The sequence below is a fragment of the Cupressus sempervirens genome, chromosome 4, assembly GCF_028749045.1.
Source record: "Cupressus sempervirens isolate cs-2001-9-10 chromosome 4, ASM2874904v1, whole genome shotgun sequence".
Lineage (NCBI taxonomy): Eukaryota > Viridiplantae > Streptophyta > Pinopsida > Cupressales > Cupressaceae > Cupressus > Cupressus sempervirens.
In genome coordinates this window covers 478,648,352-478,674,240 of record NC_143121.1, presented here as the reverse complement: position 1 = coordinate 478,674,240, position 25,889 = coordinate 478,648,352, and the positions used below count along the sequence as shown (strand labels likewise).

Sequence of the window (25,889 nt, the reverse complement as noted above, 5' to 3'; positions counted from 1 at the left end):
TTCTGACTCTTAGTGATGGTATCATCTTCGTCTCTGATTAGCCATGACATTGCAGTTCTCCTTCAAACTTCTATCTTCACTTTTTGAGTGTGCTCTATTCCTTCTACTACTGAGCTATAAGGCAATTGGAGTCCATCACATTTAGATAGTCTTTGTTCCATGTGTGTGCTTATCTAGCACCAATTGCATGTGGTCTATTTACTATCTTGTGTGTGTCTTTTCTACTTGGAATCGTGTATGTTTTAACTCTGCTTTCCAACAAGCTATTACTATGGTTATGTTGGCATTTCATATTCTGAAGATGTTGATTCCCTTGCACACATCATTACTCTTCATTATGAAGGTGTCGCTTCATTCTTCATAATGATTATTGTATAATTTCTCTCAAATGGTATTCGAAAAGGCTCTACCTCTTTGGAGTTGATCTTATGTATTCTTTGTTCTATTATCATATGCAGCTGTTCCTTATGTTGAATTACTTTTCCAGAATTCAGCTGTTGTTAGAAAGAACATCAATTTGCTGGGTTGCGCAGATTTTGTATCAAGTGTGAGAGACATAGATGTATATTCAGTTATGTCTTATTGCTCATGATCAATAGATGATTGTTTAGTTTTTTTGTGAGGAGATTCAGATTATTCGTAATCTGGTTTTTTTCAGTGATTTTGAGATTTTGTATCAAGCTTATTTATTACTAAGTAAAGACTTCAATCATAGGTATAAATCTTGTATTTGATTTGAGATCAGAATAAAAGAAGCATTATTTTGGCAGGCTGGGTTGTTTCCCCCAAAAGGAGGGTTTTTCCCAAGATAATAAATATTCATTATTTTTAATTTTTTTTTCTGAGAGTTTGCATTTTATTTCTTGAAAATTTATATTTGTGGTTTGAATTTCAAAATAAAGATGACATATTGAAGTCACATATAAGAGAAGGTAAAAACAAGTCTTGGAATTTTTGGAGCTCCATTAATTAAGATGGCAATGAGATTATCTTAGAACCATACCACGACCCCTAACAATAATGGAACTAAGCATTCCTCAATCAAACTTCATAAGTCTAATTCTTCAGAATTGGATTCTTCCTTTACAACGAAGGTCACATATAGAATCTATAAGCTTGGTAAAGAGATGTGGTTACTATTGCATAAGAATAAGATCCACTATTGAGCAAATGGTTAAAGCCATAGTTCAAAATCTCATTCTCTGCCACTTATCCATGAGGCAAAAAATAGAGTTCACAGGAATAGAGGAGATAAATCAACAACTTTTAGGGAAAATATCAAGAATTTTAAAAATGGCATAAATTTAATTAGAAATGCATTTTTTTGCAAAGTTCAATAAGGATATGCATCTAATGAGTCAGTTAATGAGTAAACAAGCCAAACAAACTGATCAAGATATATATATATATATATAAATACAATATGTAACAAAGTTGCATCTTCATTTGGAATGTAGATGGCTAGCAGTCATATTCAGAGGCTCTGAACTCTAAAGAAAACTAGAAATAGAAAAGTGTCTTTGTAAATAGGTAAGCAAATACAAATGTCAAGTAAAATATGAAACTAGTCTACATCTTCCTCTTCCCACTAAAAGGAAAAATAATTTAGAGAACCTACTTGTGAATCCGAAATTTGCCTTGAATCCACTTGTGATCTATCTACAAGGCTGCCAAAAACTATTTCTCTCTGTCCAAACCCTTCTCCTCTCCTCCAAACACTTAAAATTGCAAACCAAACAATGAATGGGCAAGTCGCTGGGCGTCCCAATTTTACTGGTGTCGCCCAAGAGAAGTCATTATCTTGAGAAGTTCACGACTTATTGAAGAGAAGTGGTCAGCTTATCGGTGAGAATTTGAGGTCTTCTTGGCTTGTATTTATCGCCAAAAAACCTTTTATTTTCTCATAAGGTTTTCTCGTTTTGAAAAGGTAGAGATATCAACAACTTCTTAGAGAGGTTTTAATCTATGGTTAAAGCTAGGTAACCAGTTTGGATTTGGGTTTGAGATTCTAGTTCAAAATTCATTTAAAATAGTTTTTGGGTGGGTTTGAATTTGTTTTGGGTTTGTCCATACAAAACATATGTTTCTTTTGAATATATGTTGAAACTAAAGTGATTTTCTGTGAGTTTCAAAAATGCAAGGAACACATTCTTAATCTACATAGGTTTCCATGTATCATGACAGATATAGGAAGGAATCTGTCTCTTGATGTTATCTCCAAGGAAAAACATTTCGACTCGGATAACCTCTTGCAATAAAAAATATTATCATGAGTTTGTAAATTAGAACTCTCTAGATTTCAATTCTATGTCAATTTCTGAATACTCTGCTCGTGTAATAAGTTTGAGTCATAATTGCATTTCTCTAAACTCTATTTTCCCTATAGGTTGTTAGTTCATTTTCATTTAAGAAAAATAGAAATAAACTTCTATGCCCACTTAGTAAAGCACAACTTATTGGCATAAAAAAAGAAAATGAGTTACTTTATATGGATTCCAACTTGTACCTTCTTTTGCACAAAGAAATGTACTAGAAAAAAGAGCTACATAGTTGTAAAATGCAGAGCCAAAGAAACCAGACTTGGATGTTACTGCTGCCCAAAAATCTCCATTATTTGAGAAGGCATATAGCTAACATAATTTTAATACCAATGACATGATGCCCCCTTCTAGCTGACATCAGTCAGCAGAGTGGATTGGCCTATCACTAACCCTCGTAGGTCAATGAGGTTGGATAGAGGGCCCCTCGAGGGATACAACTTCTTCAATGGTCGGAATCTTGTAGGATTGGTGTTCATTTGAGGTGTCCAGGATTTTGTATGCAGTAATTACTATTTATAGTAAGTTTGAGATGCTCAGACCCCTTCTATTTTTAGAAATGGGGTATGGTCATATGTGGCTTGATCATGTCAACTCCATATTCAGACGACGTACAGAGATGATGACTAACAATGGAGATATTAACATTTATTTCTCTAAAATAAATATTAATAGTGTTGAGCTTATATTATTAAATTATAATATGTTTTTTCTATTATAACTTAAGTGACTTAAGTGAAGAGTCAAGTCATCAGTAATCAGGGCCATTTCAAGAAAAAAAATTATAAGACTTATTTGTGCTCCAACTATGTAGTTTGAAGTAAAAAAATCAAAGTTTTATTTATTATTCATGTCAACATGAAGAAGGGAGTTTTTTTGAAAGATTTTTAAACCATAAGGGCCAATTTGGATTTCCAATATAAGCAAGTTTTCTTTTTCATTCACAAATGCACAAATGACATGTAAACCATCCTTTTTGGCCTTTTGGGTAGTCACTCTTAGGGTTGGAGGGTCGAATAGACCAAATTAGGCAAAAAAAACTTTAAACGTTTAAAAAAAAAGTTTTTATACCAAAGTCGGACTGGCTTCAGCTGCTGGACAACAAATTCTTCCAAATTTGCTCCAAATTCTACTTGGGTTCCTCTAATAGAATTTGCAGCGAAACGAATTTGTAGCGGCTTTGTAATGGCCTAGTCCCTTTCTTATAAGAACTATCTGTTCCTATTGCTTCGATAACAATTACTTGAGAAAAGATATGCACTAAGTCCAATTGTTTCAATTCCTTCGCTAATTTTTTGTCAATGTGCAGAGGGAATTTGTTACGGTTTGTTTTGTTCTCAAAAGTTTATAACAAGAGAGTTAGTATGGTCAGTACTTGACAAAATGACGATAGACAGTAATTTAATCAAACCATCTTCATTAGAATCGCAGTGAGCAAAATTACAATGGACAATTCAATTGTCAACTGACCTATTGGTTGTCAGTCCAGTCACACGATTGTTCTAGCCACGGCAGAAACCTCTAGTTTTTTAACTCCCTACATGACACCAACTTCTTCAAGAAAATACCCTAGCTAGAATGATGATTAGTTTAATGCTCACTTTCCATAGCTGTCTTAGATGCTTGCACGCATCTCAATTTACTGAGATATCAATAGATGATGTCCATCAGTACTTACTACAACTCTAGTTCTGAGCAACTCTATCTACGCGCACCCATGAGGAAGACCCGTGGTGGATATAACCATTCGAGCTTAGCCGCGTACTCCCTCCATCAATCTTGTCCCACACCAATAATGACAACACTTGTCAACCAGTAATGACAGGAAAACACGACATTTACAAAAGGATAAGATGGACAACATCCATGTGTTGCTATCCATGCCTACAGTACTAGATGGTGAGTATAAGCTGCTAAAGAGTGATATTTAAGGGGGAAATGAGAAAAAGATGAAGAAATATCAATTGCAAAATTCATCCAGTACTTCCAACTCACACTTGGGTCTTTATACCTGCAAAATGATGCTCGTGAAATAAGTGTGTTCAGGAGAGAAATGTGTGTTTTGGTTATAACCTTTGGCCTGAAAAAAAGCACAATCAGTTTGTTGTATTTTCAATGGATTCCTTAGAGTGTGTTAAGAAATTCTAATTGATAAGGAACACAGGGTTACCATGCAGCACAGTAAGTTCAGATTTCTTGGAGGAAGCTAATCAACTTATTTGCTAATCATGTCTTAGTTGTACTGAGTATATGCAAGGTCATCAATAGGTGTATCTGCCTCAACAAAACTTGGACAAGTCTCCTAGACAAGAAATACAGAGAAAACCCTTATGAAACTCAAGGGATCATTTCCATGCACCTCCCATTTTTCTAATTCAAATATGCACTGTAACATCGGGCTTTGACAAGAATGATTATTGAGAGAATTACAATCTTCTTGCACATTATATAAATTTTCTAAGAAATGGATAGAATAAAGGAACTTCATATTACAAATCATATAAATTTCCTAATAATATGTGGAAATTAAAAACCACCAGTTATCACATTTCAGACACTCAAGTCAGAAGGAAGTGTAGCTCTAAAAAAGGACTCAAAACAAACTGGGTGGCTCAATAACTGTATTCGGTCTCTAGGAGGTCAGCTAAAGTAAGAAAATACTCACAAATTTGAATATATAAAAATTCATTGCATAATTTTAAATAAAATATAAAAAAATGTTAGAAAACATAGTAAATAAATTTAGAGAACTCTGGAAAGGAGATTGTGGAAAACCCTTTTAAATCCATAGCAAGACAAAAGAATTGAAACTTAAAATTGAAAAGATATCAAGAAAATTAAAATAAATTTCCCGTTAGCTGGTGAGGTTTTAGAATAGATTCAAGATTTTTGTGTTCAAATCTCCCCAAGTACTTCTAGAAACTCATGTCACATTTTTGGTAACTTACAAGGCTATACAGATTGTTTAGAGAGCATTCATTAGTTTGGCATGTTGTCTACAGTTTATGAAATTGAGGTAGAAAGGATTCCAAAAAGAATATCTAACCAGATAATCTGCTGCTGCTGCACGCTTCACACAACCCAATCCTCCATATGATATTTCTCCCCAACCTTTCCAACCACATTCCTGTACACAAAATTGAGCTTCTTTTCATGATAACTACACACAGAATACAGAAAATAATTCATAAACAATGAAGCATCTGATTACAGCATTTTAAATATCTGTGCATATCCAAAGATCAAAGAGAAAACATATTATTAAACTTTGGAAGAAAAGCATTGCAGATTATCATCCATAACTTATATTCTCTAGAACATAGGTTCTACTTGTTCACTGTAATTTAAAGTTACTAACTTGCATAAAACAAAATAATGACTGTATCAAAAAATAGAAAGCATGAAATAGCACTTATATCAGTAAACAGAGCTGATCTATACAACTTGAAAGCAGATATAGTCATAATGGAAAAGCATGAGAGGGAAAAGAACCCTAACATCTTAAAAAACAATTAAACATGTTTGAAGGTGGAAAATTGAAAGTAAGCCCCAATTATATGATCCAAATAGAAGTAGAAATGGCTATGTTGAAGAAATACAAATCAAGACAAGGAATTACTGAAGACAAAAGCTGGAGAACAGGGCAGAAAACAGCACAGCCATTATTTGCAAATCCCTGAGTAAACAATTGATTATTTCATCCTCCACCACCACAATAGAGTCAATGTAGGATTAAACTATGGTCATCAGGACTGTGCACAGCCAAGGAGGATAGCCATTGTGGACATTAATTAACTTTATTTATTTTGCTTATTTTTGAAACAGTCCATATTTTGTCTTATGCAAGCTTGTAACTGTGCATGCCAACAAACAATGATAACAAATATTTTAGAGGATAAGAGATATACATAACTGCTTAAAATGCTTCTCCTCAATAATTTCAAATATTAATTGTTTCACTTGGACATTCTTATATTAGAAAATGCTACAAATACTGCAATTAGTCTATTTGATGCTTCAAAATTTTTTTATAAAATTTGTCATATTGATTGTAATGTCCCCATTGGTTCCCAGCATCAGAATTTCAGGGATTAGATTGGATCCTCGTAGGCTAATGAGGATGGTTAGAGGGTCTTCTGAGGATTGATTCATCTCCAACATTCGGCGATTTATGGATTCGGCCTTCATTCGATGTCATTTGGACTCCATTTGCCATTCTTACTATGTATAGTAAGTCATAAGTAATAGAGATGGATCCTTTTTATTTTTAGAAAGTGTATTTAGTTGCATGGGGAATTATGAGGAGAGATTCCTATTTCAAAAGATATTAAAGTTCAGGTGACTTAAGTGATTTATTTAAATATTTTAATGTTATAAAGTTATAAAGTCACTTAAGTGACTAAACGACATAATAGTCTTTTATCCCACATTGCTAAGTTGTTTGTATCTCTCCTCATTTCGAGGTTATAAAAGAAAGCATTTGCATTGGGATTGGGACCATGAAAAGACATTAACATATTGTTATGAGAATTGGTTGCTTTAATGTGACAGAGTGCCTTAAGGACAAAACCCCTTAAGTAGTGGAGTTGGATGTAGCCCCAGTAACTCGTCAAAGACTCATTCATTTCCAAACACAGCATATTGAAGATGAGATTTTGTATAGTGGACAGTATTCAAGTAAGTATTGGCACGAGGTTGTGAATTTGTGATTTCTCAAGTATCGAACTAGGTTTAGCTAGTAGCCAGTTTATTCATCAGTTGAGCATTAGCCAAGTTGGAATTACAGACAATAGCAGGTCTCCTAACGTGGTGTACGAGGAACAACATACAAACAGTTTTACCACAGGCAAACCATGTAAAAGTTGGATAGGTCGTAGAAGGAACCACAGTGTCTGCTGGAGTAACAAGGAGTTGACAAGCTTGAGTGTGTTGTGTGTGGCAGAAGTGTTGATACTGGATATCGGGAGTCTGGGACGGAAGGAAACTCATTTTTACCGTACTGGTAAAGAAATCAACGCATACAGACAATGGAAGAGAATAGCAAAATTATATTCGCATATGCCAGACATACATTACGCTTCATAATATCCGTGATAGTAGATGATAGAAGATGATTGATGATTTACAATGATCCCAGACGGGATATAAATACTATCCGCCGAACCTTCTCGGAAGAGTCCGTCGCCCACAAACATTATGTCCGCTACAAACTATTTACCTGTCGGCTACAAAATACTAAACACCGACGATAATCATTCCGTCAACTTCAGAAACACCATCGGGACCATCCAGTCGGCTGACGCCATCCCCCCCCAAAAAGAAAAGTCATCTCCGGACGACAATTACAAAATATCTGAGACAAATTAACAAACAAAATACATTATCAAAGTGACTACAACAAGAAAAATCTGCTTCTATCACATCACTTCCACATTCATCTCGTTACATTTGGAGCCTCTGCTAACACAATACTGTTTTCAATTCCTTGGTACCTTGAGCCAAGTGTTGTTGCACTGCCTCCAACTGGATGATCAGCTCCTCCCGAGCTCTCCACGCATTCGCCAGGACAGCCTCCTGGCCAACACCTACTCCCAGTGCCTCCGATACACAGACAATCCATGCCTGCAGCAACTTCAACTCTTCTCAACTGGTCAAACTCCCACGACTGATATCCGCAACAACTGGGGGTCCAGGGGGCAACGCCCCCAGCAGGGTCGAGGGGCAGCGCCCCCGCGAGGTCCTGGGGCAGCACCCCTTGCTGCCAAGACCAAATTAGCACTTTGCAACCCACACAGAAATGCACAGAGCACACCATCTTTGTCATTTTCTGCCGATTCTACACTCTTTCTAGCAACCACCGATGCTTCCCCTTCCCTTTGGCATCATCTGCTACTCATTTCGAACAGTTTGATTCTGTCGTCGTTTTTTTTTTTCTTTTTTTTGTAAACCCTCCTACTTCTGTTTGTTTGTTGCTGTTCCGACTCTCTACAAGTTCCTCCTTCCATTGCTTTTGTTTTCCGCAGCCATGTTCTGTACAAAACCCCGACAATACCTCTGGCTTAATATTTCGTTTTCTCCCATGAAAGCTTATAGCAACTGAAACCATGAACATTCACCCCTTCGCAGACTGGAAAGAGATCTTCGCAAGTCGCGTGAATACCCAGCGGGAAGAGGACCTCCAGATAGGCTGTCGCGGACAGGTGCCCGCGGACCTCCAGACAGGTTGCTGCGGATAGGTGCCCGCAAAGCACCTCCCACGGACCTCCGGACAAGCTCCTACGAACAGGTGCCTACGGAGCACCTCCCACGGACCTCCGGACATGTTCCCGTGGACCTCCGGACAGGCTCCCAAGGACAGGTGCCTGCAAAGCACCTTCGACGCTTTTTCACTTAATTTTTTTTTTTGGTTTTTCTTTTTTTTTTTTTTTTTTTTGACAAAAATAAAATAAAATACAAAGACAAAACCTCAATTTTGCCTCCAAGCGTCGCCATTTTGCAATGACGACGGAGTCAGCTGGCCATTCTATGACAGCGACAGAGTCTTCCTTGCACCATATATTTGCAATTTAAATCCGTTGACTACCGGAGGCACCTCTTGCTCGTCCAATGTCTCCAATTTTATCACCCGATTGTTGCCGACCTCCCGGGTTTGATATGGTCCAACCCATCTTGCCTTAAACCTTTCTTGTTTCATTTCATCCCGTCCGTCATACTTGAGTACCAACTGCCCCGACTAAAACCTACTGAGTTTGTCATGCCACGCCTTATGTCTGTTCTGTGTTACCTCCGTCACCCACTGTGCCTGTGGTCGTCGCGCATCTAACTTATTTCCTTGCTGTCGGCACCCTTCAACCAATTTTATGGTGCAATGCGTTCTTTTCCTCCTGTGCGGTCCGTTCATCGTGTACCGAATGGTGGGATCTTTCTTTTTTCTAGCTTTGGACTGTATGTTCTTCCCCTCAGCTTCAGGTGTAACCGCCTTTCCTTCTTCCGCTGCTCTATATTCCTTCAAACACTCATTTTCCTCTTTTTTCTCACCTTTGTCGACCCTTAGCATATTACAACTCGGAAACAATTCGTAGTCTTATATCTGGCAGTGGTAAAGGTCATTCACCGAGTCCAAGTCATCATCGTTCGATCCTCCGTCAAGTCTCAATACTCCTCCTTCATCTGGTTCCATTCTCTTCTTTCCTTCATCATCACTTTTGTCATCACTTTCTGAATCTGACGATGCTGCCTCCTCGCCGACCATTTGTGTGTGCAGGTCAATTGTGAATCTTTTGCCTCCGCCCTCCATTGATAGGGTATTTCGTTTCCAATCATGTTTTACTTTTGCTTGCACCAACCAATCCCGTCCCAGAATAGCATCATATCCTTTTCTTTTCAATGGAATAACCACAAAATCCAATAAAAATGGTTGCGTTCCAATAGTTACCAGTTGCGCCTTCAAGATTCCCAACGGTTTGATTCTGTGTTGATCTGCCGTGAGCAACTGAAATGCCGGTGGCCACAGCGTCGGCTTTCCCAACTTCTTCCAAGTATCCTTCGACAACACATTCACACCGGACCTCCATTGACAATTGTGTCTATCAGAACATTTTCCAAAATCCCCATCTTGACAATCGTCGGATGCCGTTCAGAGGTGAGTGCCAACAGCATTGGGTCTGTTGTCATCACTTCCCTACTGTCCCTTCCTATGTCCTCCGTTGCTTTCAAAAACGGTGTATGATTCAAAATGGCCGTCCGTAACTGAGGCATTGCGAGAAGGAGGTCACTTATCTTGACCGGTATCTGCGTTTGTAAGATCTGTCGTACAATGTTTTGTTCTGCGAAGTTCCTTGCCAAGGTGCCGGTGATGTCCTTCAACTGAGATGTCCCCGCCGACGATGCCTTTGCGATTTTTGCCTGCGCTTCCCAATTTTCTCTTTTCCTCCGCTTGCCTCCGTGTAATTGCCAGAACCTCCTCTACATCCGTGCCGACAATGATCAAGTTTACTCCAGACTTTGAACACTTGGAATCTTCGTGATCGCCGGGTCCACACCATTTGCATAATAATTTCGGTGTGTTTGCCGCTGTAGAATCCCGCGCAAAATGACCCCACAAATTACATGCTCGGCATTGAACGATCGGTCGTCCGTTTGCATCATACTGAGTTCGACTGCGGCTCCCATTATTATTGTTATTATTCGCATTGTTGTTATTTTGCCCTCTATTATTATTCCTGTACCCTCTAAATGTGGCACCTGCACTATTCGTATTTCCGCTACTACCTGACGGGGAAGCCTCCTGTGTAAGAAGCACTTGCGGAGATCCTCTTGTCTTCATGTTAAAGGGGCACTCCTTTGTCGAATGGCCCATGATTTGACAAATGTCGCAGAATTGGTTCTTTGGACACGATCCCTTAGTATGACCGTCGGTCTTACACTCCGTGCACCACAGCTCACTGCTCTTTGTCTCCTTCTGCATGTTTTTAAACTCCTTCATCATGCGGATCATGTCCTTCTGTAAGGCGCGGACCTTCTTACTACTGCCTTCATCGTCGCTGCTATCTTCTCCGGCAGGCTCGTCGTCATCAAAATCAGATGAGCTAGTGTTCTTCTTCTTCTTTGTTTTCTGCTCACTTTCGAGGTCCAATGCTCTGTTATAAGCTTCCGTGTACGACGACGGTGGCACAATTTTCATTTTCCTCCGCAACTTTGAGCGTAGGCCTTCTACGAACCATCTTTTTTGAAGTCCGTCTACCGGCTTACTTTCCATTTTGTTTATCGAGTCTTTTAATTTCCTGGCGTAAACACAGACGGTTTCGTTTTTCCCCTGCTTAGTATTGAAGATCTCTGCTACAATTTCATTATCATCCCGCAATAGTTTGAATTCTGCCAAAAACTCCTTTTTAATGTTATCCCAATTGTTTAGCTTTTGTGGATCTGTATCAATGAACCAATCAATTGATATGCCTCGTAGGGTGGCCAGAAATTGCCTCATCCAGTTGTCTTCATCAGTTATCCCATTTGCCTTCCAGATCGTTTCACATGTTTTGCAATGTCGAATGGGATCGGCCGTACCATCGCCATTGAACTTCAGCAGTTTCTCTTTTGGTCTTGCCATCACAATTGGTTTCTATAAACAGGCGTTGCTCAGTCCTGCAACACTAGCGCTCTTCACTCCCACACCGGCGGTCTGCACTCCCACACCGACAGTCTGTACTCCCACACCGGCGGACTGGTCTCCCACACCGGCGGTCTACACTCCCACACCGGCAGACTGGTCTCCCACACCGGAGGTCTGCACTCCCACACCGACGGACTGCTCTCCCACACCGGAGGTCTGCACTCCCACACCGACGGACTGCTCCCCCACACTAGTGGACTGCTCTCCCACACCGGAGGTGTCGACAGCTGCGAACCTTGGTGAAGAAGAAGGATCTTCTGAAGTTGTTTCCCGAAGAAGTCTATCTCGGACAAAGAGGTCACTCCACGCTCGTCCTCCCTTGGCACTGCGAGCCGTGCGAGTTGATGCTCTTCCATCTGAATTTTCTTCCCTCGGCGAACACAAATTCCAGAACTCCTCTCGTGCTTCTTCCACCAATTCCACTCGCTGCCAAGTCTCCAACAATTCTTTGGCGCTTCGGTTTCCGTTGGCAATCTTCTGAAATCTCCATCGGCGTTCGGCTTGCTATGCCAGAATTAAATTCTTGCGCAGTACGGATTCCATATTTTCCCTTGACCTTATTCTGATCCTTGTTAAGCTGATTTGGCATTAATCTTCATTCCTCCCACATTCCAGGTTCATAAAGCAACGGAGCCAAATGTTTACCGTACTGGTAAAGAAATCAACGCATACAGACAATGGAACAAAATAGCAGAATTATATTCGCATATGCCAGACATACATTACGCTTCATAATATCCGTGATAGTAGATGATAGAAGATGATTGATGATTTACAATGATCCCAAATAGGATATAAATACTATCTGCTGAACCTTCCCGGAGGAGTCCGTCGACCACAAACATTATGTGCGCTACAAACTATTTACCCATCGGCTACAAAATACAAAACACCAACAACAATCATTCCGTCAGCTACAGAAACACCGTCAGGACCATCCAGTCGGTTGACAACCCATCCATTGACCCAGCTACCACATGAACCAGCTCCACAACAATCAGACCAGCTATCATTTTCACTATCGAAGGAAAGGTGGTAGTAGCAATCTAGTATCAGTGCAGGCTTAAGCATGATGAAGACTGAAGTTATTAACGGCATTACCAGGTGCACCATTATTTGTGTTGTTATTGTTGTATGAATTATGAATCTAAATATCAGAACTGTCTTGGTTAATACTATTTGATTTACTTGATAGTTCTTTGTGTCATTCCATATGGAGATGGATTATTGTGGTTGGGATGTTAATTAATAAAACAAATTCATTAAATCTCCGTGCATATTTGTCTTATACATTATTATAGTTGTGGTATTGTGGGAAGCAAAAGATAGTGGTAAAATCTGCAGGTCACCATTACCATCAGAGATTTATTAGAATAGTCCTTTTACTATTGAACGAGCACAGTGCCCAACATTGATACACCACAGCCTTCATACCAGACTGTACCCAAACTGTTTGTTGAAATTCCACCCGACCGATTCTACCTTTTTGACAAATTTAGAGGGGAATCTTATAGCAGATCTAGAGGGGGATCTTACAGTGGTATCAGAGTTGTGCATCCTACCAGCCTGTGAAACATATTTTTAGGGAATTTTAATGAGAGTGCCAAACCTGCCACCCTGTTGGGTTTGTTTTGCATTTATGAACAAATTAGAAATCGCATAGTTTCCAAGAGTATATTATTGTTGTTATTGCAAAGGTGTTTTGGCAAAGTTGTGAACGACATTCAAATGAGTCAATTATAATAGTTAGTGAATTTTGTGGTCATTGGTGGTAGCATAAACACCCAATTGGATTCAATTGGTGGCCAATCTATTATTGGTTAGAGCAGTGTATTTTACCAGCCTGTGTGGTTATTAGAAACTGTTTATCAGAAATTCTAATAAGAGATTTCATCAAAAACATTTTACACAAGGTTTAATCTGATTGGTTTAAATTTTTTGATAAATGTTTTGAAAATTGTATTCTATTGGAGGTTTGGAAGAGTATTTCTATGTGATAAATAAAGTGATGCTATTGCCAAAGCTATAAGTCCTGCTATCCTATGGGGTAGGAAAGTTATTTTATTTTCAGTTGTTGCATTTGGAGTGACCAACACTTTACTTTTTTGTTTCTTATGGACAGACATAGGAGGACTGGTAGTTTTAGAAGCTGGTGGAATAACAAGGAATTTAGCACGAAAATGAATGCTTTAATGGAGAGTATGGAAAAACTTAAGCTTCATCAACAGAGGTTGGTAGAGAGCTTGTCGGATCCAGAGACAATTGAGAGGGCAGTGAGGTATATAGTTTCTACCTTTAGAAGGCTGACATCAAGATTGCAAGCAAGGAATCTTGAGTTTTCCCCGACAGGTGTCCATGATGCAGATGTACCTGTATTTAGTATGACACCCGCTAGTCTTATTTGCAATGTTCATGATGGACTCATTTCACAGAGATCAATATATGTGTCAGTACGGTGGTGGATAGTGGCACTAAGCTTCAACACGTTCAGGCCCCAAGAGTTGTTGCAGTTAGTGCGAAGACAGTTGATGTAGTTGTTACTATTGATACTTCAGGCTCTCTTGACGAGGGAATTATTATTGGAGATTTGTATCGGAGTTGTCATAGTGTTGCTCTAGTACAGGAGGCAATTGCTTCCTTAGGTGGAAGCGATGCATGTATGTAGTCACCTAGCTGTGATGTCGGTGATTTGGGTGTTACAACGGAGTCAGTAGATGTGGGTTTATGCTCTAGCGTTATTGATTCACAATCTGGCATAGAATTATGTGTGTAGAGTCAGGTGACAACAATTGAGACTCTATTAGGTGATGGGGATGTAGACAATGTGGACACCTCTAGTGATTTGTTGGATGATGCGATGATTTGCACTAGGTATGATACCCCTAGTTAGATATTGGGTGATGACTCTTATGACACTTTGGATGAGTCCCAGGATCAATGTTTACAAGATCTTACTATTGAGGTGGAAGGTGAGACATGTGGGGAAGATTGAGATTGCAAGGACTTCTATTTCTTCAGAGGAGTTGTTTGAGGTACATAGTAGTTGTATCTCGGATGTAGAGTTGTGCAAGGACGATAGCACATGTATGAGTGATCTTGTAGTGGACAGTTCTGATTCAGTTTCCTATCACAGTGTAGCTAGTGAGACACAGAGCTTGCATAGGAGTCAAGGGTTACAAAGGCATCATGTGACTTATTAGCTGAAGGTGAGTGATAGTGATATTTATTCACCTCTTGATCATTATGATGTTATTCGGCATATGCTAGCTACATCTAGTTGGGATGCCCTAGTGTCAGATGAGCACGATGATAGTAGTCTTTCCCTAGCAGAGGTTCATGCACTTCAAGAGGCTGTTAGGATCTTGAACCATAGTCACTCTCAGTTAGTTGATGACAGAGATCACCTTCTGGAGTGGGGTAGCACCTGCTATGAGTCATTGTTAGGGAAAGAGGAGGAGGTGGTTGAGCTCACCTAGGAGCTTGAAGTGACGGTGGACTCTCTTCAGTATACTTAGTTGGCTCTTCAAGAGTCATAGTCATAGTAGGGTGAGGTTACTGTGGAGTTAGAACGGATACAGTCAACACAAGCCCCAGATCCTATTCAATTACATATTGTGGTTGGTGGTGAGTTTGCTTCTATGGTTAAGAATCAAGGACTGATGATGTGGCAAACACATTCGTCCAGAATTTGAATGTAGTATGTACAGAGGAGGCGAGAGCATCAGTGGAGTTGAGCTCTCATGGTGATTTGCTTCCTTCTACTAGAAGTGTATCTGTTTCTTCTTTTCATAGGGCTGGTAGCATTGGATAGTTGGCATTGTCACATTTTCAAAGAGACTAGTTGTGGGTTGCGGGGAGCAAATTGATGCTTCTACATATAATTTATACTATACTGAGTCATTCATGGAGTATTTGCTTGAGAGATCGGATTTGCAAGAGGTTTCATACAATATATTTGAGGGTGCTCTCATTTGGGGCTCTCGTGCTATTTGACGATTGGTGAGGAAGATTGTAGAGACCTTGGCTACAATGCTTCCCAATAGGGATTTTGTGGTTGGGCTTGTTGAGAGGATTGCCTAGGACCCTGCCCAACCAATAGTTTAGAGTCAGAGATTGGAGCCATCTTCTGATTTCCAGTTTGATGACGGTGAGCCCTTGACAAAAATTGGGAGTTTTTATTCGCATTACACTGTGAGGATTGCTCATCACTTTTCTTTTGACCCACAGGTGGAGGACTTGGTTTTTAGTGTTATGAATGGTGATAGAAGGTTTGGTATTCATTACACTTGCAGAGGGCATACTTCTCCGCTAATGGAGGGAGATTCTGAGATAGAGGGTATTGTTAAACAGTTGGATGTGCTAGTGAATGAGATGAATCAAAATCACAAACGGATGACCCAACTGATTTCAAAGCCGAGATCTGAGCAGAGGATGATATCACTTTGTCTACGATCGGAAGGTGATGATATAGTTGCGGCTTCTGATTTGGAGGACATTTCTTATGAGACACTGCATGAGTTGGGCACAATTGAGGTGGAATGTGATGAGGATTTATGTCAAGTCAAGTCAGATGATGCAGTTGTTGGCATGAGTTCCCTGGATCATGTATTTGATGGCAATGCAGTGATAGTGGGAGTAGGAGCATGCAAGGATACTGTCATATCAGCAGCCACTTCTGTGTCGGTTTAGCCATCTAATGAGGAGTTTAGCAGTATTCAAGCAATTGTATATGTGTTCTCTGATGGTAGTACACTTGTTACTATTGACGAGGTGAGCAATGTAGCGATAGAGTCATGTTATACCATCTATCAACAAAGTGTTGATGTTCAATTCATGAATAGTCCTACGTTTGACATGGATACAACATTGTCTTATGACAATCCATTGTTTGAGGTTGATGTTGATCACTCACCTGAGTGGAGTTGGGCTCAGTTATCACCATCAGTTAGATTCAGTTTTGTGTTGCGGAAGTTAGTAATGTTACCGTGTCCATAGATTTTGACATGGCTACACCTATGGTTGGTACAATTGGCATGAGTGCATATGGTTCTCCTGTAGCTACGTCTCTTTAAGGGATTGTTGATCTAAATTCCAACGCAGTTTATATTACATGGGTGAGAACCATGATGAAGATATTTCTTGTGGGGGATTCTTCTAGTGATACTCTAACTCCTACATCACTAGCACAAGTTTTGAGTACTATACTGCATGTTATGTTGTTGGTCCTGATGATGTTAGTGCTATGCAGTTGGTTCAATGTTAACAGGGGTGTCACGCACTACATCATTTGGGATCCAGGTGGAGGTTGGAGTTCACTATTATTGTTGGATTGCTTGAGGGCAAGCAATCTCGGGAAGGGAGGACTATAATGTCCCCATTGATTCCCAGCAACAAAATTTCAGCGATTAGCCTAATATTGGATCCTCGTAGGCTAATGAGGATGGTTAGAGGGTCTTTTGAGGATTAATTCATCTCCAACATTCGGTGATTTATGGATTTGGCCTTCATTCGATGTCATTTAGACTCCATTTGCCATACTTATTATGTATAGTAAGTCAGGGGTAACAGAGATGCACCCTTTCTATTTTTAGAAAGTGTATTTAGTCACATGGGGAATTATGAGGAGAGATTCCTATTTCAAGAGATATTAAAGTTCAAGTGACTTAAGTGATTTATTTAAATATTTTAATGTTATAAAGTTATAAAGTCACTTAAATGACTAAAAGACGAAATAGTCTTTTATCCCACATTGCCAAGTTGTTTGTATCTCTCCTCATTCCGAGGTTATAAAAGAAAGCATTTGCATTGGGATTGGGACCATGAAAAGACATTAACATATTGTTATGAAAATTGGTTGCTTTAATGTGACTGAATGCCTTAAGGGCAAAACCCCTTAAGTAGTGGAGCTGGACCTAGCCCCAGTAACTCGTCAAAGACTCGTTCATTTCCAAATGCGGCATATTGAAGATGAGATTTTGTACAGTGGACAATATTCAAGTAAGTATTGGCACGAGGTTGTGAATTTGTGATTTCTTAGGTATCGAACTAGGTTCAGCCAGTAGCCAATTTATTCATCAGTTGAGCAGTGGCCAAGTTGGGATTACAGACAATAGCAAGTCTCCTAACGTGGTGTAGGAGGAACAGCATACAAACATTTTTACTGCAGACAAACCATATGAAAGTTGGACAGGCCGTAGAAGGAACCATAGTGTCTGCTGGAGTAACAAGGAGTTGACAGGCCTGAGTGCGTTGTGTCGCAGAAGTGTTGATACTGGATATCGGGAGTCTAGGACAGAAGGAGACCCTTCCATTGACCCAGCTGCTATGTGAACCAGCTCCACAACAATCAGACCAGCTATCCTTTTCACCATCGAAGGAAAGGTGGTAGTAGCAATCTAGTATAAGTGTAGGCTTAAGCACAATGAAGACTGAAGTCATTAACGACATTACCAAGTGCACCATTATTTGTGTTGTTACTGTTGTATGAATTCTGTATCTTAATATCAGAACTGCCTTTGTTATTACTGTTCGATTTTCTTGATGGTTCTTTGTCATTCCACACGGAGATGGATTATTGTGGTTGTGATGTTAATTAATAAAACAAATTCATTAAATCTCCATGCATATTTGTCTTATACATTATTATAGCTGCGGTATTGTGGGAAGCAAAAGATAGTGGTAAAATCTGCAGGTCACCATTACCATCAGAGATTTATAAGAACAATCCTTTAACTGCTGAACGAGTGCAGTGCCCAACATTGATAAACCACAACCTTCATACCAGAGTGCATGCAAACTATTTGTTGAAATTCCACTCGAGGGATTCTACCTTTGTGACAGATTTAGAGGGGAATCTTATAGCAGATCTAAAGGGGGATCTTATATTGATGTCAAATTTAACAAACATACACATACCGATCAGGTTGAAGACAAAGGTTGCAACTTTCAGTTTTTCTTAAGCCTTTCAATTGCAGTCGTAGATACTGTGTTGACATGTAGCTACATTTTCAGACTATAATTTCCCCTTCTGGGGGCATTAGAAATATTAAGGGGGTCATCTCTACAGTATTAAAATTTACTAAGAGGGCTGAAACTTCATTAATTAAAAGTCAAATTAATAGTGGGCAAAAGAGGACAAGGAGAGATAAGACAAAAAAGACAGAAAGGTAGTCGAAGATTCACAACTGTGAGAATAAAAGGAGAAGAGACCCTTTCATTCGGTATGCTTGATTCACTATTCGGATTTCCAGTTCTCTCTTGTGAGAGTTTTCAGAAAGCTTCAGCTTTTAGCTAGTGTGAGGACGTAGCCCCCCGTGCAAGTAGTGGATGAATACCCATTGTCAGGGAAGATATCATTTCAAGTGTCTCGGTTGTGCTTACAGGTTCTTCTCTTTACTTTTCCAATTTGATTGTAGAATTGTGTTTAAGATTGGATTTATAGTTGCTGGTTATTGTATTGCTGTTGTATAAAACAATAACGTCTTATGAGTTATCTAGAAGTAGTTGGTTATTGTATTGCTGTTATTTAACGCAATACCATACATCAGAATTATGGAAAGGTTACGGTGTTAGTACTTGGTTTGTAATGTATGTTCCTACTTTTGAATCCTTAATATCATTCTGAAAATCAGTTCCAATAAGGAGTTAGACGAATTCTATTTGAGTGTTTGTTATGGGATTCACATTTACTGTTTATTTACAAGTAATTGGGTATTTTTATGATTCTGAGAGTTAACAAGGAGGGAAAATGACATTTCGGGATAGTAAAATATTGGTCATCTTAATATCGTGCTAGTAAATTTTATAGCCTTACTAGTACGGGTCACTACAATGGTATCAGAGTTGTGCTTCCTGCCAGCTTGTGTGGTTGTTGGAAATTGTTTATCAGATATTTCATTTTTATTGGAGGTTCGGAGGAGAATGTCTATGTGAAAAATAAAGTGATGATATTTGATACAGTTCAAGATCCTCAAAAATATATATTTTCGTCGAGCTACCATTTCTATTGGCAGGAGTCCGTCGCCTTTGCTTGTAGATCGAGAAGACTATGATATGGGAAGAAACATGAATGTTTGTTGTAGCCTCACTTAAAACTCAAAAACCATTGCTTAGAAGTTTTACCAGTATACAGTCTGAACGTATGGGAATAATCGAGCCAATTAACACAGCTCAACACACAACAGGATTGGTGTTTGATGACAGACAATAAGTTTTTATACACCATGGTGGATTAATGAAAGATCCCTGATGGATCTCTGCTGCAAATCTACTGTAGATTTATTTTGTTTTTTGTTTTTTCCTGTTTATTAATGTTTTCTTGTAGAACTAGACGAAAATGCAGAAGAGTTTGTTTGTTTTTGTGTTTTTGATGATTATTCCACATACAAATGAGAAGTAGCAAATGGCAAGAAAAGAGTCTGAAAATAAATAACAATATGCAGTAAAGTCAGAGTTGATACAAATTGTACCAGGCAGATCTTTGAATTATAGAGCCAAATAAAAGATCCAGTACATTTCCTCTAACAATGACGCCACAACTGGCTAATGAAAACGGGCTAATAAGATGCAAGAATTTACTGCTGAGTAACCGATTTTTTTATGTATCCAAGTGCTGCAAATGACAGAGTACGGCTGCAAGAAATGGCAGTGTACGGCTGCTAGAATTCACCTCCCATACGCCAAAGAACATGCCCAACAAAACAAACTGTAGGCCCAAGCTGAAGTGGCGTCTACCTTCCTCCTGAATACTGTTGAAACTACTGACAAACCAATACCCAATGCTGCTGAGGGTTATGTCCCAGCCAGCAATTACCCTGGGGTTTGCGTCCCAGAATGCAAATCGCTCAAGCAGAGCAAATCTGAAAAGAAGTGTTTGAAAAATATGCATAATCATGAGAAATGGCGCCCATCTCCTTATAACCCCTTGCAAAGCAATTCGAACCCTAAAGTGACCCCCAATTGGCGTTGGCTATAAAAAAATGAATTAAATCTTATTTTAAAGTGACCATGTCACTAGAAAATGACCTTTTCCACCATAGTAATAAATCCGTTCACCGAATTGCCCTGAGACCAGAGAGGAAGATTTAGAGAATTTCAAGACCTTTCCAACGAGCTATCATAACATGGGATACGCATCCAGATGAGGCCAAAATTCCCTTAGTACTCCAAAATGGCTATTAACTTAGCCTTATTTAAATATTAAACGCTAACTTAGGAAATATTAAAAATATAACCCAAATAGCCACAAACTGCCCAACTGACATCACAAACCATAAAATCATCCTGTCACCTGTCTGTGACTGAAGTCGGAAATCAAGGATCCACTGGCAGTCTCATCCGTAAAATCTAGGGATGCTCCTAAAATTTAGGAAACAAGCCCTATCCCTCTGAAACTAAACCCAAAGGGTCATCTCATGGAAACCCAGCCCTGGGCATGATCATACCTCCTAAAAAGTAGGAATGAACCCCATAAATGTAGGAACTGCCTCCTAAAAACAAGGAACGTCACCCAACTGATCAATACCCACCAGAAAACCAAGTCCCCAACACTAAATAACCATACTGGGTCTCTATCCAACACTGTCAGCCTACAAGACCCCATAATAAGATGACTCACATGTCTCTATTAGACTGAGCTAGAGTGGGGACATGACAATTAAGGAGTCTACACTATATCGAACTAGCTCTGTGGTACGTATCCGAATAGAATGCACCCAGGATTGAACAGATAGTAGGTTTCACAGGTTGAGAAAGTTATAGTCAGCTATAAGAGACTGGTAACATTCAGAAATGAAATCTTGTGAGTGTGGATGAAATGCGTGGCTTATACTAAGTAGACGTTTGGATAATCTGAAACGGAGCAGGAAGTGTGTCGGGTTGGAGTCTCAGTCTCGCCACAAATCCTATGCTCAGTAATACACGGCACCCTCTACTCACGTCAGGCAATACCGTTCGTAAGGAGTACAGATTGCAGGTGTGGCCAATTGACGTGCAAGTGCAGATTATTAGGTGTGCAGGAGTTCTTCCATACGTAGTAGCAGACTGCAGTGGGTCACCCACGACAGCAGTGCCTTCATCCCCGTCAAGGAAGGGGCCACGAGTTGCAAAACTCAACGTCATTCATTTTGAAACTACCAATGGCTAGAATCGCTTTGTAGACGATGTATACTTGCTGCAGTTACAAGATTACAAAATAAACATCGCAATTTGTTGTGAAGTTTGAGGCTATCAAAGTGACGTTCACCGTTGTAGGATGTGTAGCCATCTCATTCCAACTTACAGATTTACAGAAAAGGTAAGCCCTGTGGTTCCAGGTAGATTGTAGTTTCGAAGCTAAAGGAAGCAAATAAGTAGTTGAAGTTTCAGACAAATATACTAATTTCCGTCAGCCACTATAATTATTGCAAGAATTACCATGAATGACTGTTACAGTGTCATGTCCCCATTTTGGTTGACATCGTTTAGTGTGCCAGATCAATCTATCACAGGCTCTCGTAGACTGGTGGTGATGTGGAGAAAGTCGACCAGTGTCTATTTGGTAGTATTTTGTCCTTACAGTTGATTAGTGATTTGGGACTACGTTTGTTATAAAGTAAACTTACTTTATTCGGACCTAGTTTTATAATTTGATGTTGAGATGCACTTTTTATTATAAAGTAATATTTTATAAAAGTGCACTTTATTTCATAAGAATATTTGGATGCTTCTAGAATGTTTAAGTGACTTCTAGAGGAAGCTACTGAAAAGTGAATAAATAGACCCTATGGGTCTTGCATTTGATCATCCAATTTGTATTTTCTCCCTTGACATCAGATTGTGATTCAGTCACAGCCTGTTATGGAGCCAAGTGGTTTCAGATAGTCACTAGGTCTTTTGGAACGGAGTCTCCCTTGGATTCGCATAACTGAGGGGGTGAGATATCCTCTGAAGAGTTGCACATTTGGAGGTGATACTACACTCACTTCAACTAGGACATCATTGGGCCTAAGGCCATTTTCAGCATTTCAGCATTTCAGGAGGCATTTTTAGCAGGGCCGAAATTATAGGAGGTCGTTTTTAGCAGGTCTGAAATTATAGGAAGTCATTTTTAGCAAATCCGAAATTTTAGGAGGCTTTTTTTCAGCAAACGTGAAATTATATAAGGAGGGCATTTTCTAAGGACTATTAATTTTCAGTCATGGATTGATTGTAAGACATCTTTAGAAGGCTTAATTGTGGTGGAGGAAAGATTTATAGCTGCTGGTTTGTTTTTGCTATAGGTCTGATCCAATTTTCAGAATTTCAGGCTAGGGCTTTGGAACCACATTTTTGTTCATATCTTCCTCATTGCTCAGCATATCATTCTGGGTATTTTTGCATTGGATTTCTATCGTCAAGTAGATAAAGGATAGGTGCATTTTAGAGTTCCAAAATGCCATGATTTATTAAGTAATTTTTCAAAACTCCTAGATATTTTCAAAAATTTGCAAGTAAATTTTCGTATTTGGGGTGACTTTGGCTTGGGTGTTGGCATCTTCAGCATTGGTAAAAATTATTACAGCCATCTACAATCAGGTTCTTCACTTCTCATTTGGCATTTGGCATATTTTCTGAGAAATGTTTGTTTTCAGCTGAGTACAAAATATAGCTTCAGCACTTTACTATTTTGCATTGTACTTGTCTTTGTTTGCCATTTGGCATTATTGGTATCAAAGGAAGGCTAGGATTTTGCAAGTGAAAGAGTATTGTAATTTTTAGACTATCTATATTACCAACCTAAGGTTTGATGATCATATTATTGGCTGAAATATGTATGGCATTGTTTCAAATTGTTGATATATGAATGGCATATGGTTCTGAGCAATTTCCTATGTTCAGCATTTACTTTCAGTAGTAGTCTTCAGTTGCATGCCAAGTGTTTGACAAAATTTCTCAGTTCAGCATTAGAGGCTTTTAGCGGCCTATTGGTAGATGTCAGTATAGTGGTATCAAAGTGATTTTCATGCCATCCTGTTGGGTAAGAGTCGTCTTGTATGAGTGATCAGCACTCTACTTCATCCAGAATGGACAGGTATAGTACAGAGTCTCAGAGGACACGATCTTGGACAGTTGATAGACAAAGTAGGAAGATCCAGAGTCGGAACAGTATAAACGATGGTTATTTAGACATTCGAGATGAACTTAGGAAAATAAGCCATGAAATGTCTAAACTGTTGGTTAAGCACCACCGTATGATGAATGACATGCTATCTGACCCAGCTAAGATGGATAAGTTGACTAGATTTCTATTTGACAAATCTTCTCATAGGGCAGATGACACAATTACCAAGAACTTGCATGAGGAGTTCGAGAAACTAGCTTACAGCCAGGCAGAGGTCTCAGATTCTACTCCGCCACAAGAGGTAGTGGTAGAGGATATTATGCAAATTGATAGTAACGGTCAACTTGATACTCAAGTTGAGACAGTTGTATACAGGTCACCAGAGGGTGATGTCACAAGCACTCAGGATGGTTTAATTACAACATGCAATGACTATAGCGTAGAGGGTTCAGATGATGATTTTGAGGATGTTATTGTGCACGATGGTGAGATACCGGGTATAGATGAGCAGACATTGAGTATTCATGACTTTGCTGAGAGGGAGTACCAAGCACATTTGGATGCTTCGTCACATGAGGTTGAGGCTGGTAGTACTTAGCATGATTTGTCCAATCAACTCAAGGTGAGCGAAGACAGTATTGTGACTTCAATATCTCATCATGACAGGATGCGGGATATGATAGAGGATCACATCCAGATGATTCAGTTATAGGGCAGACATAAGGGAGTTCAAGCAAAGTCTTCTTGTGTTGACTTACAGGCGATTAGAGAAGGAATGGGAACGATGAAGTCGAGTTATTTACATCTTCTATCAGATCGTGACCATCTTCTTAGCCATGCCGGTGATTATTCAGATGCCTTGAGGAGGAAGGAGAAGGAAGTTGACAAGCTTTCTCATGAGCTTGAGGACACTCGAGCTTCCTTGGTGAATAATACTCCATTGGCATTACAAAACTTGGAAAGACATGGAAATGAGCATGGCGTGGAGTTGAGTTTAGTACCATCTTGCACACCTGATACTCAACTTCCTGCAGCAAGCGGATCAAATGTGGTCGTTGACAATGTTGTGAGTTCATCTTGCATTCACATCCAGGATACAGGGACAGTGTCAAACAGGTACATGGAGTTAGTTGGTATTAGTCATATTACTCAGGTGAGGAGTTTGCTTGAGTTACTAGTTGATTCTAGTTTACAAATATGGACTCGAGATTGTTATATTGGCATTTGGGATTCAGTTGACTGGAGATCTTTATCACTTTTTGGTAGCAGTGATTGTTTGGGTGCTATCATGGATTTGATTAGCAAATTGCATGGTGTTGTCCTTTCCTGTGCCAGCAGCTTGTCCGATGTTGGTATTAGTTTTTATACACCGGTGTTGGGCTTTGTTCATATATTCAGTCGACCATTCTTGCTGAAATGTGTTGATGATCTTTCATATTTGGCAATGTTTACAGATGAGTCCCAGGATCATATTGGCATTGATGACATCTAGGAGGATACAGTGGGCAATTTTGAGGACTTAGTTTCCTTGGCAGTTTCTTTTGGTACAGAGGAATTGGGCAACGGTGCTACAGTTTTTGATACTTCGTACGTTGATATGAGCTTTGGAGTTGATTCGCAAGATGTGGATGGTAATACTCTAGAGACTAGTAACTTTGAGGATACGCCTTTGAACAGTGCGTCAGAGGAGGTTTGTAGCAGACAGTCTAGCCGGCACCATCATGTGTCTAGTCAGCTAAGAGTTAGTGAATGAGACATTGCTATCACTTGCCAGCATTTCGATGCTACTCGTCAGTTGTTAGCAGTTTACGGATGGGGTTCTCGTACTAGTGATGAGCAGGGAGGTATTTATCGTTCCTTGACAGAGATCCAACCTTTATGGGAGGCTATCCGGATTCTGAGAGAGAATTATATGCAATTGTTAGCCAACAGAGATTATATTATGGAGTGGGGGAGTACAGCATATGATACATTATTGGCCAAGGAAGATGAGGTGAGTGAACTTACTCAGCAGCTCGAGGTGACTTCTGAGATTCTTGAGAGTACACAGTTGGCTTTTGAGGAGCCGCAGTTTTATTTAACTGAGGTGACTATGGAGTTAAAGCGACTGTAGTCTTTACCAAATTCTGTACAGTCATAGGCTGTGGTGTCTAGTGATCCGAGGATGTCCATGGTCAAGATTGTCAGAGATAGTGGAGATGGGGATGCATCCATCCTTGATACTGGCATTGGCATATCGGGTTCGTTTCCACTAGAGTCAGGTTCAGTTGACTTGGGTGCTGCAGCAGATTGTTGTGTTATGCCTGACATGGTGATGGCCTCT

General features: G+C 39.5%; 1 protein-coding gene across 6 annotated transcripts in view; it reads right to left on the bottom strand.

The window, feature by feature from the left end:
• Positions 1 to 25,889, bottom strand: part of LOC149562034 (propionyl-CoA carboxylase) — a 337,515-nt gene that overhangs the window by 93,159 nt on the left and 218,467 nt on the right. For all 6 annotated transcript variants that reach the window (XM_089825583.1, XM_089825585.1, XM_089825582.1 and 3 more), the window contains one exon: positions 5,365 to 5,445. In XM_089825583.1, the coding sequence (XP_089681709.1) occupies positions 5,365 to 5,445 (81 nt within the window). The remainder of the gene's footprint in view (positions 1 to 5,364; positions 5,446 to 25,889) is intronic.